This window comes from Oncorhynchus tshawytscha, linkage group LG03 (assembly GCF_018296145.1).
Source record: "Oncorhynchus tshawytscha isolate Ot180627B linkage group LG03, Otsh_v2.0, whole genome shotgun sequence".
Taxonomy (NCBI): domain Eukaryota; kingdom Metazoa; phylum Chordata; class Actinopteri; order Salmoniformes; family Salmonidae; genus Oncorhynchus; species Oncorhynchus tshawytscha.
Window position 1 is genome coordinate 8,730,393 of NC_056431.1, and position 16,261 is coordinate 8,746,653.

The window sequence follows — 16,261 nt, forward strand, 5'->3', positions numbered from 1 at the left end:
TAATCATTTCTTTACCAGCTATGGAAATACCTTGTACAGGACTATTATTTAAATAATTATCAAGTTGGGTGATTAATAAAAACAGGTACGGAGAGATAGGACAACCTTGCCTAATTCCTCTCTTTAACTCAAATCTTGGTGAGGTGCCATATTTCAATTTGATAGTGCTGTTACCATTTGCATAGAGAGTCTTAATAGCCTTACAGAAAAAATCCCCAAAGCCAAATCTCTCAAGGGAGTGGAAGAGGAACTGATGCTCTACTGTGTAAAATGCTTTAGAAAAATCTAAAACTAATATGAAGCTATCCTCAGTTATTAGGTCTGAGTAGTCAAGTATGTCTAATACTAGTCTGATATTGTTAGAAATATGTCTGTTCCTCATAAAGCCAGACTGTGTTTCATCAATGATTGCATCCAGGTCGTCTTTAATTATTTTTGCAAGTAGTAAGGCAAATATCTTATAGTCATTATTAAGAAGACAAGTTGGACGCCAGTAATCGATGAGAACCACTTATTTTTTAGACTTAGGTATCAGTGTTATTAACCCCTGACTCATTGTAGGAGGGGGAACATTGTTTTTAACACTCTCTAAAAAAGACTTCAAATAGGAAGGGAGCTACTTGTTCAGAAAATAATTTGTAAAAGTCTGATGTAATTCCATCAACACCTGGGGATTTATTGTTCTTAGATGTTTGATAGACTCTATAATCTCTTCAACTTTGATGGGTTCATCACACTGTTTAGATTCTATATCACTGATAGAGTGAACATTATTCAGTGAGTTAAAAAACATATCTGTGGATTCCCGACAGTACGTAGAGCTATACCATTTTCTGTACAAATTGCTACAATATTTAGAGAATACTTTTTGGTCATCTGTAATAACACCATCAATGTTTAACTTATGGATAGTGTTATTTTTAGAGTGACATTTCTCAAGTCTAAAGAAATAGGATGAATTCTGTTCTCCCTCCTCAATCAATTTTTCCCAAGATCTAATAAAGGCTCCTTTTGCTTTTAATCTATACATATTATCCAGTTTATTTTGTAACTCAATCAGTTCCATCTTCTCCTCCCCAGAAAGGCTGACTGGGGACCTCTGAGAAAGGGAAGTTATCTTAATGATCACCATTTCCTCCTCAGCTCTTCTGGTCTCAGCAAGATTACTACCATATTTTCTAAGGTATTTGGACACCTCAAATTTAAAGAGCTCCCAGTTCTTGCAATAAGATTTTTCTTCACAAGCCCTTTCCCAAAAGTGTGAGAGCAGATCTTTAACCTCAAATGTAACTATATCATTATTTAATAATGAGCTATTTAGCTTCCAGTAGGATGCTCTACCAGGGTTAGTATCAGGGGTAAATATTTTGAAATTGATGTAAATGGCCCTATGGTCTGTGAGGGGAGTAGTACAAATATTTGTAGTAACACACTCACTATCAATACATTTGGATATAAGCCAAAAATCTTTTCTGGATTGTCTGGAACCTGTTTTGTTACTCCAAGTGAACGATCTGTCGGCCAGAAACCTCTCTCTCCATATATCAGTAAGATCAAACTTTTCCATAAAAAGTATTAAACCCAAATTCTGATTGGTTGGCCTACCTGGGGGCCATCTATCAGTTGAATTATCTATAGTAATGTTAAAGTCCCCTCCTATCAATAATAACGAATTGGGAAATTTAGATAACCAATGAAGTATATGTTTCTCTATAGATACAAGCAACTCATTATTCTCATGTTTGGTGTTGTACCCGTAGAAGTTTACAGTAATGAGCGTAATGTCATTGTAACTTATCATTCTCATGTTTGGTGTTGTACCCGTAGAAGTTTACAGTAATGAGCGTAATGTCATTGTAACTTAACATTCTCATGTTTGGTGTTGTACCCGTAGAAGTTTACAGTAATGAGCGTAATGTCATTGTAACTTATCATTCTCATGTTTGGTGTTGTACCCGTAGAAGTTTACAGTAATGAGCGCAATGTCATTGTAACTGATCACAAGACAAATAAAGTGACCAAAGGGGTCACATTCCGAGTGTAGAATATTACCACCAAAGGTATTTTTCATTGTAGTGACCCCAGCGGAGCGTTCAGATCCACGGGAAAGCCAAATATCGTTGCCCCACTGTGACCTCCAGAAGTTGGCATCAGCCAAAATTGAGTGAGAGTCTTGAAAATAGCAAAAATCTGTTTGAAATTGTTTTGCAAATAAAAATAAGGCCTTGCGCTTCACATTGTTTGGTAACCCCCTAGCATTAAGAGAAACGATAGACAAAGACAAAACAACAAAGATTATATAAAAGTATAAACTGTAGAAGGATGAGTCAAAGACGTAGGAGCAGTGAACGTAAACGATAAGGAACCAAGCACCATTTACGTAAATTTAAAGTGAAAATAGCTTATTCCATAAACATTGAGCTAGACGTTATCCGTCTTTGAAATTAAACTCAACTGAAAATTATGTTCAAGACCAAACCAAGGGTTCTTGTAGTAAGAGAGAATAAAAACCCTCTTTAGTGTAATCAGGAACTATTCTGAGAAATAAAATACAAAATAATAATTTAAATAAAAGGGTACCTACTATTTTAAGTGCATATGAAAACTGATCATAAAAAAATGGAGTAAAACATGTTTTACATATTCATGTTCCTAAGACCTTTTTCACTTGGAAATGAGTATTAATAACTAAATAGAACAATAACTGTGTAAAGTCAGAGCAGACCTGTATGCCATTTAAAACAGTATCTTAGTTACTGTATACATACAAAATAAATACAACTTTCAGTCTTCTTCCTAAGTTACTAAACAAAATAGGTCTTCTGGTCTGGTCATACAAGAACAAGCTAATATATTATTGAGGTACCGGAGTGTTCTGAAAAATAGACACCTGATGCTTGTTAGGTAAACAATATAAGGAAAATGAGAATATCATGGCTGAAACCATCAATCTGTTCCTTCTGGTGAGATTTTAGGGAGGAATATGGATTTCTGAACCGTTGATGAAGCCTCGTCCTCCAATGAAGTAAGCAGCCTTTCCCTCATTTCGTGCTATCTTGATCGTTGGCCACAACCTGTTCCTTCGCTCTATGTCCTCCGGGCTGAGATGCTCGGCGAAACGCATACCATGGCTCTGAAGGAAGGCGTTCTTCCTAGCAGCTTTCCAGACATCATCCCTGTAGAATCTGGCAGTGAAGAGGATGATGATACCCCTTGGTCTTGAATCGTTTTGCTGTTGCTTCTTGCCTCTTTCTAGAGCTCCGACTTTACGACCTGACTGACGTCATGATTTGACCTCATTTTTTCCAAGTTCCCATTCGTCTTGAATTCCAAGCACTATTAGACCCAACCATTAGTTCTCAACATGCAATGTAACGGATACAGAAACATTGATTTGGTAGACTGTTTTCATTACTGCAGGACTATTATGTCATTGTGTTTTATTGAATACAGACGACAATAGGGCATTCTTTCCCAATGATTTTTTATTACCAGGTATTTACATATTTAAAACTACTGCTAATGCACAGATGTAGTAAAACGTCAAATATGTTACATTATGTTTTGCCAGAAGATAACGACCCTACCATTACATTGATTTACACTGAGCTGTACTGGTGTCTGAACGAAAACATGGTTACATTGAGACACCGTGGAGCCGGCGCAAGATATGTACAATCTGGATAAAGGTAACATTTGGCATTCAGTGGCATATCCCATCCTTGGATTGAGGTACGTTTTCCGACCCGTATCTCATGTCTGCTCCACAGTAAATTAATGTAACCATGATTGCTTTCCGACCCCGTGCAGCTCAGTGTAAACAAGCGTATCTTCTGGCAACATTGTCATGTTGTTGATACAATATCACAAACCCAACAGGTAAAGTTAGTTATTAGTTATTAACTTTAATGCAATAAATTAATTTGTATACTAATCCATGCCACACTGTTTGCATAAAATGTGTGCTCCTCCCAATAACCCTAATTTCATAACTCTAGCACCAAAACAAGATACATGTTCACCCAAATGAAGACAGAATAAGAAATTACTCAAACAAATGACTCATTATTCAGAGACCTGACAATTTGAATAACACCCACTACAACATTAAGAGAGAGCAGAAAGAACATGCAGTGTTTTGAAACAATAAAGGCACAAATATACAGTGCAACACAGGTGAAATCCACTTGTTTGAGGAATAAACTTGAAAATGGTGTAACAAAGACAGCAGTGTACACAGAAAGAAAAACTAACAAAAATCCATAAATTGACATACACTCAGTGGCCAGTTTAAGGTTCACCCATCTAGTACCACTGACTGGGGCGAAAAACAAAAACGTTCTCAGTAAACCCAAGACACTGTCGTGTGTGAAAAACACAGGAGGTCTGAGATACTGTAACCGGCGCACCTGGCACCAACGATCATAATATGCTCAACGTTGCTTAGGTCTTGTTTCGCCCATTCCAACATTCAATTGAATAGTAACTGAATGCTTCGGTGCCTCGCTTTATATAGCAAGCCAAGGCCACGTGGCTCACTGTCTATAGGAGCGAAATATTTTTGTGAACAGGGTGGTGTACCTAATAAACTGGCCATGGAGTGTAAATCCTTGGTATGTTTACAACACAGTAAATATGATGGTACTGGCCAAGAAATCCATTACACAGTCATATTTCTAAGTTCTTTGCAGTTCAAGGCAAAGATGTGAACACAGAAAACTGACAACCGTGCTTGATCAAGTTAACAAACTATACACTTTTTAAGATTATCTGACCCTTTTTTATAGAGTGAGAGATCAACAACATGGACAATGTCCAAAATGGACACAAAACACAGCTAAATTGCTATAGTTATACAATAAATGTACATTAAAAACATTTGGAAAAACAGAGTGGTAGATGCACTCTTTGCCAGTGTCAAATCTCTCCCTGTGCATGCTGCATGTAGTGCATTTGCAAGTCTAACTCCCGGGGTAGAGAGCAGCCACAGATCATGCACTGGAGAAGGCGGTCTGGGGCGTAAGGCAAACGGCCCAGTTTGTGAGGAACAGGCCGTGGGGCGAGCTGAGGTAGCGACAGGGTCTGTGTCATGTGTGGCCTCTCACTCATGACCGCCTGTGGCGTGAAGAAAATGTTTGGGTGTGGAGGCCTTGGTAGAGAGCCGACTGCTACAGAGTGAAGAGAGTGTGAGCCAGGCAAACTAAGAGGAGGGAGCGGAGGGAGAGGAGAGAAGAAAGGAGAGGTCTGATTTATGATGATTTGAGTGCCTGTTACCATTGGCTGCTGCTGAGGGCCAGCTGGAGTGGTTTGGAAACCCCACACAGTGGGTCCCACCCCATGAGTGAAACGTTGTGGGTCATATTGAATGGAGATGGGAACATTCTGAGTGGATGTGGGTACATTGGTCCAGCTGGAAGATAGATGTTTTTGCTGCTGCTGCTCTAACTCCTGGCTAAGGCCTGATTTGTTTGAGGGGGATCCTTTGAAATCCCAGGGACTACCTACAATCCCATGAGTTGGAGGGCTTGAAATTGACATGACAGAGCTGTGGCTCATCTGAGCTGAGGAGGATGTACCAAGTAGAGCTGGAGACCACTGTTTCTGCTGCTCACGCCCACTCCCAGCTTTCTCTGATGAACTAACAGTTGGGGACATTACCAGAGGTGCATTAAAGTCCCAAACTCTAGTGTCCTCTTTTCTAGGAGGTGTGGATGATTCATTAACAGCTTTGTGCATTGGCACTGAGACGCTCGACCATCTTGGCAGGTTAAGCTCTTGGCCCAGTTTGTTTGATGTGCTCTGGGATGGTGGCACTGCTGGAGAGGTCCTCAGCCCACCCCACAAAGCAGCCCCATCCATGTAAATGGGGGACCCAGGGAAGTCAAGCTGAACAGAGCTCAGTGTGGGGACTGGTGGTGTAGTGGGTGTGTTACCCCAGCTCATGGGCTTCGGCTGTTGCCTGTGTTGCTCCTGCTCACTCACAGCTAATGGGCTGGGGTTCTGTGGCCTGGCCACTGGGGGTGTTTTGTTACCCAAGGGCATGGTCCCTCCACTTTCTCCTGGAGGAGGGGTTTCTAGGCTCTGAGATGCACTAAGGCCAGGCTGTGATGTTGTAGGTGCCTCTACCCTGCCTGAACTCCTCTGCTGTGGTGGGGTGGCCGAGGCAGGCCATCTGAGTGCCACTGCTGGGGTTGCTGTGGTGGGGCGGGCCGGGGCTGGGCATCTGGTAACCAGGGCAGCTTTTGCTGGAGCAACTGTCTGTCAGGCTGCCACTGCTGTTGTGGTACTAGCTGGGGCTGGAGCTGTACACCTGGTTGCTGCCACTGTAATTGCTGTTGGATCAGCGGAGACTGTAAATGATGCTGAACCTGCTGTTGGCGCAGTTGCGGATGTAGATGTGGCTGTAGCTGTAGCTGTAACTGTACTTGTTGTTGTACCAGTGGAGACTGTGGTACCTGCTGTGGCTGTATTTGTGGAGATGGCTGCTGTTGGACAGGCGCTGGTTGTCTTTCAGGATCCTGAGACGGTTGAGACTGGTTAGGCAGTGGGACAGGCCTCAGTTCTCCACCTTCCACCCGCCACTGTTGGTGGACTGGTGGAGGCCTTCTCGCAGACGTCTCCCCTGGCTGCTGCATATCCATCTGGGATGAAAACATGGGTGGCTGTGGCTGGGCCGGCCTCCTCTGCCACTCAGGACTCCTTGACATTGGGACTTGATATGGAGGTGTTTGTTGGGGCGTGTCCATACCCGATTGCCCCATTCCACCCCACCTGGGCCAGCCTGATGCCAGCCTGCCTCCGCTCCGGCTCCTGCTACCCCTGCCTCTTATCCTCATGGCCATTGGAAAAGAATAAGGCTGACTCGACCCCTGGCGCTTTCGAGCGTGGATTTTCTGATGCACAAGCAGGCTGCCGAGCCAGGGGAATGTCTTGTGGCACTCCTGACAGCGATGGGGCCTCTCGCCTGTGTGGGTGTTCAGATGGTCCCGCAGCAGGTAGGCCAGCCCAAAGCTCTTTTCACAGAGGTGGCACTTGTGGGGCTTTTCGCCGTTGTGTGACAGCAAATGGCGCTGAAGCTGATTCTCGTCGCTGTATCCCTTACGGCACTTTGTGCAGCGGAACGGTTTCTGTGTGTGCAGCCTCTGATGGGTTCTCATGTTCTGCAGGAAAGCAAAGTCCTTGCTGCAGTCTGGGCACTTGTATGGTTTCTCCCCGGTGTGAATGATCATGTGCTGCTGCAGATAGCTGTTGAATCTGAAGGACTTGTTGCACACCCTGCACTGGTAAGGCTTGTCCTTGGAATGAATACGCATGTGCAACGTTAACACAGAGCGGTGACGGAACGACTTGCCACAGTCTGGACACTTTAAAGGCTTACTACTCATCTCCTCCCTATGCCACCTCCCTGGGACGTTGGCAGTGTTAAGTGGAGCAGATCTCCCTACTTCAAGTCCATTACCCTGCCTCTCTACCCTGACCCGGGCAGACGTGTGAGTTGTCAGGTGGGCCATCATATTAGACTGGTCAGAGTAGGTGGCAGGACAGTGTGGACAGGTGTAACGGTTTGTTTCCCCGTCTTTACACGCCCCGTTCTCCATCCTCTCATGCTCTGCTTCATGGATCAGCATGTGAGCCCTCAGGTCAGCTGGTGAAGGAAAGTTCTGAGGACAGAGGGGACAGTTGAATATACGTTTTGGCTCCAACCCGTGGTTTGTGTTCTCCTTGTCTAGTCCCCCGACTGTCTCGTGGCATGACACGTGAGCCTGCAGACTGCCCTGGTCGGGGAAAGTGAGGGGGCAAAGAGAGCAGGCGTGAGGGTGCCGTCTATGCTGGCGGCAGTGCGCCTTCATGTTCTGGGCTAAGGCAAACGTTTTGCCACAGTCTGGGCAGCGGAAGGGTTTCTGACCTGTGTGAAGGTATTGGTGCTGTTGCAGGAGGCTGGAATACTTGAAGTGCTTCCCACAGATGTTGCACCGGTGGGGGCCTTGTGTGTCCTCTGTGTGCTTACGACGGTGGTCCTCCATGACAGAGCGGTGCCTGAACACCATGCCACACTCGGGGCACGCGTAGGGCTTGAGGGAGGCATGGGAGCCCTGGTGGTCACGCAGGGAAAATATGTCAGAGAAGCTCTTGTGGCACTCCTGGCAGCGGAAGGGGTGGGAGCTCAGGGAGTGGGTCTGCATGTGGCTGGTGATGGAGATCTTCATGCGGAACTCTTTGCGGCACAGGGGGCAGCGGTATGCCTTATCCGGGGCACAGTCACAGGTGTGGAGCCTCAGTTTGCTCAGTGATGGGAAAGTCTCTTCACAGTGGTCACACTGGAAGCCTGGCCTCTCCTCCTTGTGGACTCCCTGTGGGCTCCTTCTCCTCTTCCGTTCCACAGGCTGTTCAACCTTCTGTTGGTGTTCACTGCGGTGCTTGATGAGGCTGCTGCGGTGATGGAAGGTAAGGCCACACTCCTTACAGGTGAGTGAGGCCAGTTCATCCTGGTGAGCGTGGAAGTGACGATGGAGGTTGAATGTCTCCCGACGGGTGAACCTCTTCCCACAGTCTTTGCACTCCAGACTACATTTCCTCCTTTTCACTGTTCGCTCCTCTTCTCCTCCCTCTTCTTCTTCTTCTTCTTCTTCCTCCTCCTCCTCCTCTGCCCCCTTTCCTCCATTACAATCTTGTTCTTCACCTGTGTCTTTTGATATATCCATCTCCTCGTCAGAATGTGATTTTTCTTTTTCCACATCCTCTGCATATGAGATATCTTCAGTAATCTTATCCTGCTGCACCTCAGGAGTCCTCCCCATGTCACCATTATGAACTATAAATACCAAAGAAATACAACATTGTCATTGTGAAGCGTTCATGGGTAAGCATGAATACAAACGTTTTGAGACTAAATATGAAAACAGGCATACTACACAAATCAATCTCCACACAAATATTATGAAAAGGCATTTATGACATCGAAGGGTACGATTAGTGTACTATTTTGAGTCACCTGCATGATCAATATTCTATTGGATAAACGGTTGGCCAATAACAAAGCTAGCTCATTAAGTGCATCTTGGCAATTAAAGTGACCATGAGCACATTTACAGTCAATGCTGCATCCTGCATATTTCCAGGGATACCCCGTACATTTCAGTCTGTTTTTGCACACGACTGTTTTCCTAAATAGATAGATGGTGAGCTTAGATAGCTCATATTGATAAGGCAGGCCATTCGAAGAAAGAAACATAGTCAACGCTAGCTAGCAAACATAAACTTACCATCGTTTCCATTCTCTTTTGCATCCGTGCGGTCTTCCTCGTCCTCCGTCTCAGACCAATCGAAATGCCGCTGCTTGTTGTAGGAAACATCGTTGTGGGTATTTTCTTCAGAATATGTTAAATCTACCAACTCATTACCTATCTCTGATCTATCATTAGCTCGAAGCGCAATGCTACTTTCAGTCTGGCTAGCAAGCCCATCGGTAACAATACTAGATTCTCTATTTTCATTGGAGCCCTCGGGAATTCTGTCTTCTTCAACAGCAAAAATGTTATCGGGGTCTGTCGATTTATACTCAAATGATTCGCATTTCTGTGCTACACCCCCCGGGTCCCCCAGCTCATCGTTGGGGTCGCCCTGGCGTCTCTCTGATGAATTCACAGCAGCCATGTTTTACCCATGCAGCACTCCTCCAACGATGGTTCTCTATGCCCCCTATTCCTCAACGTGAAAGCAGAAGGCGAAACGAATTGTATATTATGTTACTGGCCGCTAGAGTGTGATGGTGTGAAGTGAAAGGTCTTCGCTCGCCCTGCATTTTGCAGGTGATGTTATGTTTATCCACTTCAGATTGTCATGAGTATTGAAACGAAAGCAATGCATTTTACATTTATCCATGGGCATTCACTCACATCAGTCAACAGGTTGCACCATCAGCACTTGTCTGAATAAAGAGCTATTGAAGAGCTGTGGCGAGATATAGTTCAGGGTTGCCTTTATTAATCTTTAGTCAATACATGTTTCAGAACAGAGTCAGACCCTTCAACTATATTTAGGTATATAAATTGTGCAAAATGGTACACAAATGCTTCATTTTTTTTTTTTTTTTTTACAGATCCCTTGCATTTTTTGTCTACACATCAGACACTGCATGCAAGATAACACATACATCATACTTGTAGATAATGCTTAATAAATTGATAATATCACGAAAAAATAATGAAAATCTGAAGCAAAATACATACTGATGCAGATTTTCATTTAAGAGCTATGCAGGGAAACATTTCCATATCTTAAACATTATAGTCCAATTATAATGATTTATCATCACATGTTAAATACACATGGTATAATACTTTTTCTAAGATTTGCATGTGTATGTCCAGCCTGTCACACAATGCATGTTTAATATGCATCATAAAACTGGATGAGCAATCAGAACATGTGCATATGCATTGGTATATTACATTTCAATGGTCATTTACTAATATGCTCTAATGATAGATTGCTGCAGACTCCAATGTGCTTTCTGTAAATGTAATGCTGATTGTCTATCTACAAGATTTGGCAAAACAGAAATCTCTGACATTTCTTGGTTCTATTGCAGAAACTTCCAACCAATACATTATGCTAATATATATGGATGAGGGCTGAACCTTCAATTAGCCTACTGTGTTTAGTTTGAATAATATATACAGTGCATTCGGAAAGTATTCAGACCCCTTGACTTTTTGCACATTTTTGTTTCGTTACAGCCTTATTCTAAAGTGTATTAAATCGTTTTTTTCTTCCATCAATCTACACACAATATCCCATGACAAAGCAAAAAAAAATATATTTTTTAGAAATGTTTGCAAAAGTATTAAAAATAAAATACAGAAATATCACACTTACATAAGTATTCAGACACTTTACTCAGTACAGAGCACACTCTACTTACTTTGTTGAAATACCATTGGTCGCGATTACAGCCTCAAGTATTTTTGGGTATGACGCTACAAGCTTGGCACACCTATATTTGGGGAGCTTCTCCCATTGGATGGGGAGCATCACTGCACAGCTATTTTCAGGTCTCTCCAGAGATGTTCGATCAGGTTCAAGTCTGGGCTCTGGCTGGGCCACTCAAGGACATTCAGAGACTTGTCCCGAAGCCACTCCTGCATTGTTTTGGCTGTTATTGTCCCTTTGGAAGGTAAACCTTCACCCCAATCAGAGGTCCAGAGCACTCTGGAGCAGGTTTTCATCAAGGATCTCTCTGTACTTTGATCTGTTAATCTTTCCCTAGATCCTGACTAGTCTCCCTGCCACTGAAAAACATCCCAACAGCATGATGCAGCCACCACCATACTTCACCGTAGGGATGGTGCCAGGTTTCCTTCAGACGTGACGCTCGGCATTCATACCAAAGAGCTCAATCTTGGTTTCATCAGACCAGAGAATCTTGTTTCTCGTGGTCAGAGTCCTTTCAGGTGCCTTTTGGCAAACTCCAAGCAGGCTGTTATGTGCCTTTTACTGAGGAGTGGCTTCTATCTGGTCACTCTACCATAAAGGCCTGATTGGTAGAGGGCTGCAGAGATGGTTGTCCTTCTGGAAGATTCTCCCATCTCCACAGAGGAACTCTATCAGAGTGACCATCGGGTTCTTGGTCACCTCCATGACCAAGGCCCTTCTCCAATTGCTCAGTTTACCCGAGAGGCCAGCTCTAGGAAGATTTTGGTGGTTCCAAACTTCTTCCACTTAAGAATGATAGAGGCCACTGTGTTCTTAGGGACCTTCAATGCTGCAGAAATGTTTTGGTACCCTTCCCCAGATCTGTCTCGGAGCTCTACAGACAATTCCTTTGACCTCATGGCTTGGTTTTTGCTCTGACATGCACTGTCAACTGTGGGACCTTAATTTACCACAGTGGACTCAAATCAAGTTGTAGAAACATCTCAAGGATGATCAATGGAAAAAGGATGCACCTGATATCAATTTCAGTCTCATAGCAAAGGGTCTGAATATCTATGTAAATAAGTTATTTGTGCAAACATTTATTAAAACCTGTTTTCACTTTGTCATTATGGTGTATTGATGAGGAAAAACATTAATTAATCCATTTTAGAATAAGGCTGTAACGTAACAAAATGTGGAAAAAGTCAAGGGGTCTGAATATTTTACATAACAAATGTACTCAAAAAACAACTTTTTTTCTTTGGTTGAAATTAGAGGGACACAATTATTTCAAATTAGATTTATATTAGAAAATAAATAATGTACATCAAAACTTATTTTCATCTTTATCTAACGCCTTCTTCTTCGTCTATGGTCAACAATTCTCCCCCGCCTTGGCCGTTGGACGGTTCCATTAATGACTGCGGGTGGATCTGGACGGGTGGTACCATCAAGAATATCTGGGGTGGTGGTACAGGGGCAACTGCTAAAGTTGGTTGATTACTTAGACTCTGGGGGTGGTGCTGCTGTGGTTGCTGTGGTAGCAGTTGTATTTGTTGTTGCTGCTGCTGCTGGGGTTGCTGTAGTAACAGTTGTTGCTGTTGTATCTGTTGTTGTTGTTGCTGCACCATGCTGTATCTGTTGATGTTGCTGCTGCTGAATTGGTTGTTGAGGCTGTGGTTGCTGCTGCTGTAACTGTTGTGGTTGCTGCGTTATTGACTGTTGTGGCTGTTGTTTTTGGGAATGATGTGGCTGCTGCTGTGGTGGTTGTTGTTGTTGCTGCTGCTGCTGCTGTGCCTCTAGGACTCCCAGCAGCCTTTGCAGGAGAACATTGTTTTGCTGTAGGCTGGTTGCCAGTGCCTCTTGAGAGGCCACTAATGTTCTCATATCACGTCGGAATCCCTCCCCAAACTCCCGAAGACTCTGCTCCACCCGATCCCCCAGCTGCAGAGCTGCCTCCCCCACGCCGCGGAGCTCGTCCTCCAGCCATAAGCCACGAGGAGGGGCCTCCAATGGTCCCTGCTGGGCTCCTAGTGATGGCTGGGGACTAGGCTGAGGGGTCCCATTGAGGAAAGGGGCACTGTAGAGGGGAGAGGGAGGCAGCCAGCGTTCCGAGTTAGGGGGAGGTCCTATCCCCAGTCCCAGTCCTAAACCCAGCTTTTCCTCCATACTGCTCTCTGCCCCCTCGCATTCCGCCTCTCCCACCTCCACTTCCCGCTCACCACTATCCTCATCCTTCTCAAAGCCATCCCTCTCCAACCCTTCACCTCCACCCACTGCAGTAAACAAGAGGACATAGTAGAAAGCAGTGGTTTCAAAAATCTGTTTTTATATGTATTATCTGAATGTTCCTACAAGTCTTGAATCTAAGGCTTTACCTCATTGTTAGTGTTCAGATTTACCTGGTTCTGTATCAGTGAAGCACGTAAAACTGGCCTTCCCTCTGGTGCTTTGCTTCTGTCTGGCCTGGTGAAGCCTGGGGCTTGCCTGAGCTGACCGTCCCAGCATGGAAGCCTCTCTGTTGGATGGCAGGTAACAAGTGCGGTGCCTAGCGTCTGCCAGCCTGCCTCCATTGCGTCTCTTCAGGTCGTCCCAGCGCTTCTTGACCTCGCGGAGGGTACGAGGGACTCTGGAAACAGCGTTGACCCGCTCCAGGATCCCTGCCCAGATCCTCTCTCTCTCCCTGCGCCGGAGCCTCCCAGCAGGACCAAAAAGCTCTCCCTCACACCGCGTCACCTCAGAAACCAGCACCTCCAGCTCTGCACCGCTAAAACGACTCTTCCTCTTTCCTGCACCCCCTGCTGTCAACACAGAGGACAAACCTCTGTCTACAGAAAGACAGAGTTGATCTATAGGTGTTTACTATGTGTCATATGAGGTGAAACATAAAAATGTAATAGTCAAAACATATTTATCATAACAGTACAGAGCACCACTGCAAGCATCAATATTGAACAATAGACATGCGTTTAATAGCTAAAAGTTGGCTAAAGCTTACGCTGTTCCATGGATAGGAGGTCATCTGAGGACATGCCAGGGGTCATGATGTTAGGATGCACCACCACCACGTTGAAGGGGAGTCCACCAGGCAGCCCGCTGCTTTGGTCACAGCTGCCTTCCGAGTCCTCATCCTCCCTGGGAAAGCCGTCCTCTGAGACGCCCCCTCCGAAGGGTCCCTCCGGAGACTCCACTTTGATGTGCATGGGAGGCGAGTGCTCGTACAGCAGCCCCCCCTCCTCGTAGTACTCAGTCATGAGTCAGGCCTGGTCTACAGACGGACCAACTGACAGTTCCATTCACACTGCGACAGATGGCCGGCCGTACCACAGCATTGTTGGGGATGTGAGCAATATCTACCTGACAACTAACTAATCTTTCAGTGAGGGCAGCATAAGGCATATGTTCACAGGATACAACTAAGTGGCACATAAAAAAAATAGGGGCGCTAGGAGAGCATCATGTGCAGGGACGTACTGAGATCAACATTCACTATAATGTGCATTCGTTTGCATACGATATTATTCATTCATACCAGGTAGCCTACAGCTAAAGTCATGGAGCAGACGTTCATCAACTGTAAAATATGGCCAAGAGAGACATGTACTCTCTCTGAAAACGATAATTTAAATTCCTTTATATTAGTGCAAAAAAACAACTATGAAAGTACCCTTCAACAGAGATATGCAAAAGTACAGATACACTTGAGTAAATAGAGGATCGAGGGAATTCTACAAAAGAGAGAAATATGATACATGTTACCAAATAGTTTCACAAATGACAAATAATTTACAATATAAGTTTCAACTTGATGATGACGATTTCTAGCACCTTTATAATTGCGTTTTTGTCGCAGCGATGCGCATTTTTCTGCACCACATCCGCAATGGTTGCGCATTCCGCATATATTACTAGTGATGCTGATAAAGCAATGCACGGCACTTCGCTTCAAATTAGCTAGCTTTAATCTAGAAAATGTCAACACACTTAGTGGGATAAAATCTTATTTTACTCACCTCACGATTATAAAACAAAACAAAGACACATTTGATGCAATTGTCCTAAACGTAACCCTTCCGTCAAGCTTGAAATTGTACACAAACCTTAGAGCGTCGCTGAATATTTACGTCACCATTCCGCTGTCACATGTTCCCAGTGCTAGATAAAGGAATATGAATGTGTAAAGCATTTGCTTATAATGCAATAACAAAATGTATGTCAGGAGAAGTGCAGTATTAGCATAAGGAGATACTTTGAATACGAAGGGGGAATGGAGGGCAAGAGGAGGTCTAAGAGAGAGGAAGGAAGAGGGTGAACTTGAGTCGGCTAAAAATGGCGGAAAAAAGGGAGATGGTTTGTTAAATAAGAATGTTAGAAAGTGTAAGCAGAGTGAGCTGAAGACAGGAGGAGAAAGGAAAGTTGATGAGGTCGAAGCATCGGAGGTGGTAGGTGTGGTGAAGTTCTCGGGGTTGAGGCTTGCACTGAGGGTCAGAATAAAGATGAGTTGGGACTAGGAGTGATGTTTTTGTTAAAAGTGGACCCTTGCCTTTTGGCTGATCCATTTGTGGTTTCAGGGTGGTTGAAAACAGAGTTTTGTGCTGTGGAATCAGTAAGGGTAACCAGAACTGTCTTGTGATAATTGTTTGTGTTTCTGCTGGTCAGAGGGAGAAGGCTCTCTGCGTTAAACAAATGGAGGCAAGAAATGTGATTTGCTCTCAAGAAATGGGCGCCATTGAAAGTTATGATTACTGGGGTAGCAGTAACTGTACAAGTTGACCAACAGAAGGGGAAGATCCCAGTGTTTGTGATGGTTGTCGTTTGGTGTGACGCAGACAGGGTGGCAGGAGTGGTGAAACAGAAGTCATTGTCTGTTCTTTTGAGTTTTGATGTCTTTGCCCGACAAAGTGACAGGATATTATATTATCCTGTACGACCTTTTGTGCCAAATACATTACTTTCTTACAGGTCTCAAGCTTATGGCCATGTGTCAGCAGTGTGTAGGAGGAAGGTTTGTAGGTGTGAGAAGTGTGCAGAAGGGCATGAGACAAAGGAATGTGTAGCATTGGGGAAAGTAGTGGTATGTGTTAATTGTAAGGGTGCCCATGGAGCTGGGGATGAGAAATGGCCCGTGTGAGAGAGGCAGGTTGAGGTTTCCAGGGTTAGAGGAGTGCAGAAGTTGTCGTATGCTGAGGCAGTGAAGAAAGTAGAGGAATATGGGTCAAGGGGGAGGGATCCTGAGAGGAGTGGTGTGAGTAGTAGAGGCCAACAAGTGATATGTTTCAGTAAGATTGGCTTTTTAGCTTTTATAGCAACGGTTATCAACTGTCCTGCAGGGATGGAACATAAG

General features: G+C 44.3%; 2 protein-coding genes across 2 annotated transcripts; both read right to left on the reverse strand.

Moving 5' to 3' along the window:
* Positions 1-6,122: 6,122 nt before the first annotated feature.
* On the reverse strand, positions 6,123-9,737 carry zgc:66448 (uncharacterized protein LOC327401 homolog). Its single transcript, XM_024439179.2, has 2 exons — positions 9,264-9,737; positions 6,123-8,812 (listed from the first exon to the last, which is right to left on the reverse strand). The coding sequence occupies exons 1-2, from the start codon at positions 9,652-9,654 to the stop codon at positions 6,123-6,125; spliced, it is 3,081 nt and encodes a 1,026-aa protein (XP_024294947.2). The 5' UTR covers positions 9,655-9,737.
* A 2,680-nt stretch (positions 9,738-12,417) lies between these two features.
* Positions 12,418-14,512, reverse strand: LOC112263163 (ataxin-1-like). Its single transcript, XM_024439180.2, has 3 exons — positions 13,916-14,512; positions 13,320-13,745; positions 12,418-13,193 (listed from the first exon to the last, which is right to left on the reverse strand). The coding sequence occupies exons 1-3, from the start codon at positions 14,169-14,171 to the stop codon at positions 12,418-12,420; spliced, it is 1,458 nt and encodes a 485-aa protein (XP_024294948.2). The 5' UTR covers positions 14,172-14,512.
* Between the last annotated feature and the right edge of the window lie 1,749 nt (positions 14,513-16,261).

Coding starts and splice junctions, on each gene's coding strand:
- zgc:66448 (XM_024439179.2), bottom strand. CDS start 9,654: ATGGCTGCTGTGAATTCATCAGAGAGACGCCAGGGCGACCCCAACGAT. Junction 8,813..9,263: donor AAAAGAGAATGGAAACGATG/GTAAGTTTATGT, acceptor TGGTATTTATAG/TTCATAATGGTGACATGGGG.
- LOC112263163 (XM_024439180.2), bottom strand. CDS start 14,171: ATGACTGAGTACTACGAGGAGGGGGGGCTGCTGTACGAGCACTCGCCT. Junction 13,746..13,915: donor CCTCCTATCCATGGAACAGC/GTAAGCTTTAGC, acceptor GTCTTTCTGTAG/ACAGAGGTTTGTCCTCTGTG. Junction 13,194..13,319: donor CTTCACTGATACAGAACCAG/GTAAATCTGAAC, acceptor TGTTTACTGCAG/TGGGTGGAGGTGAAGGGTTG.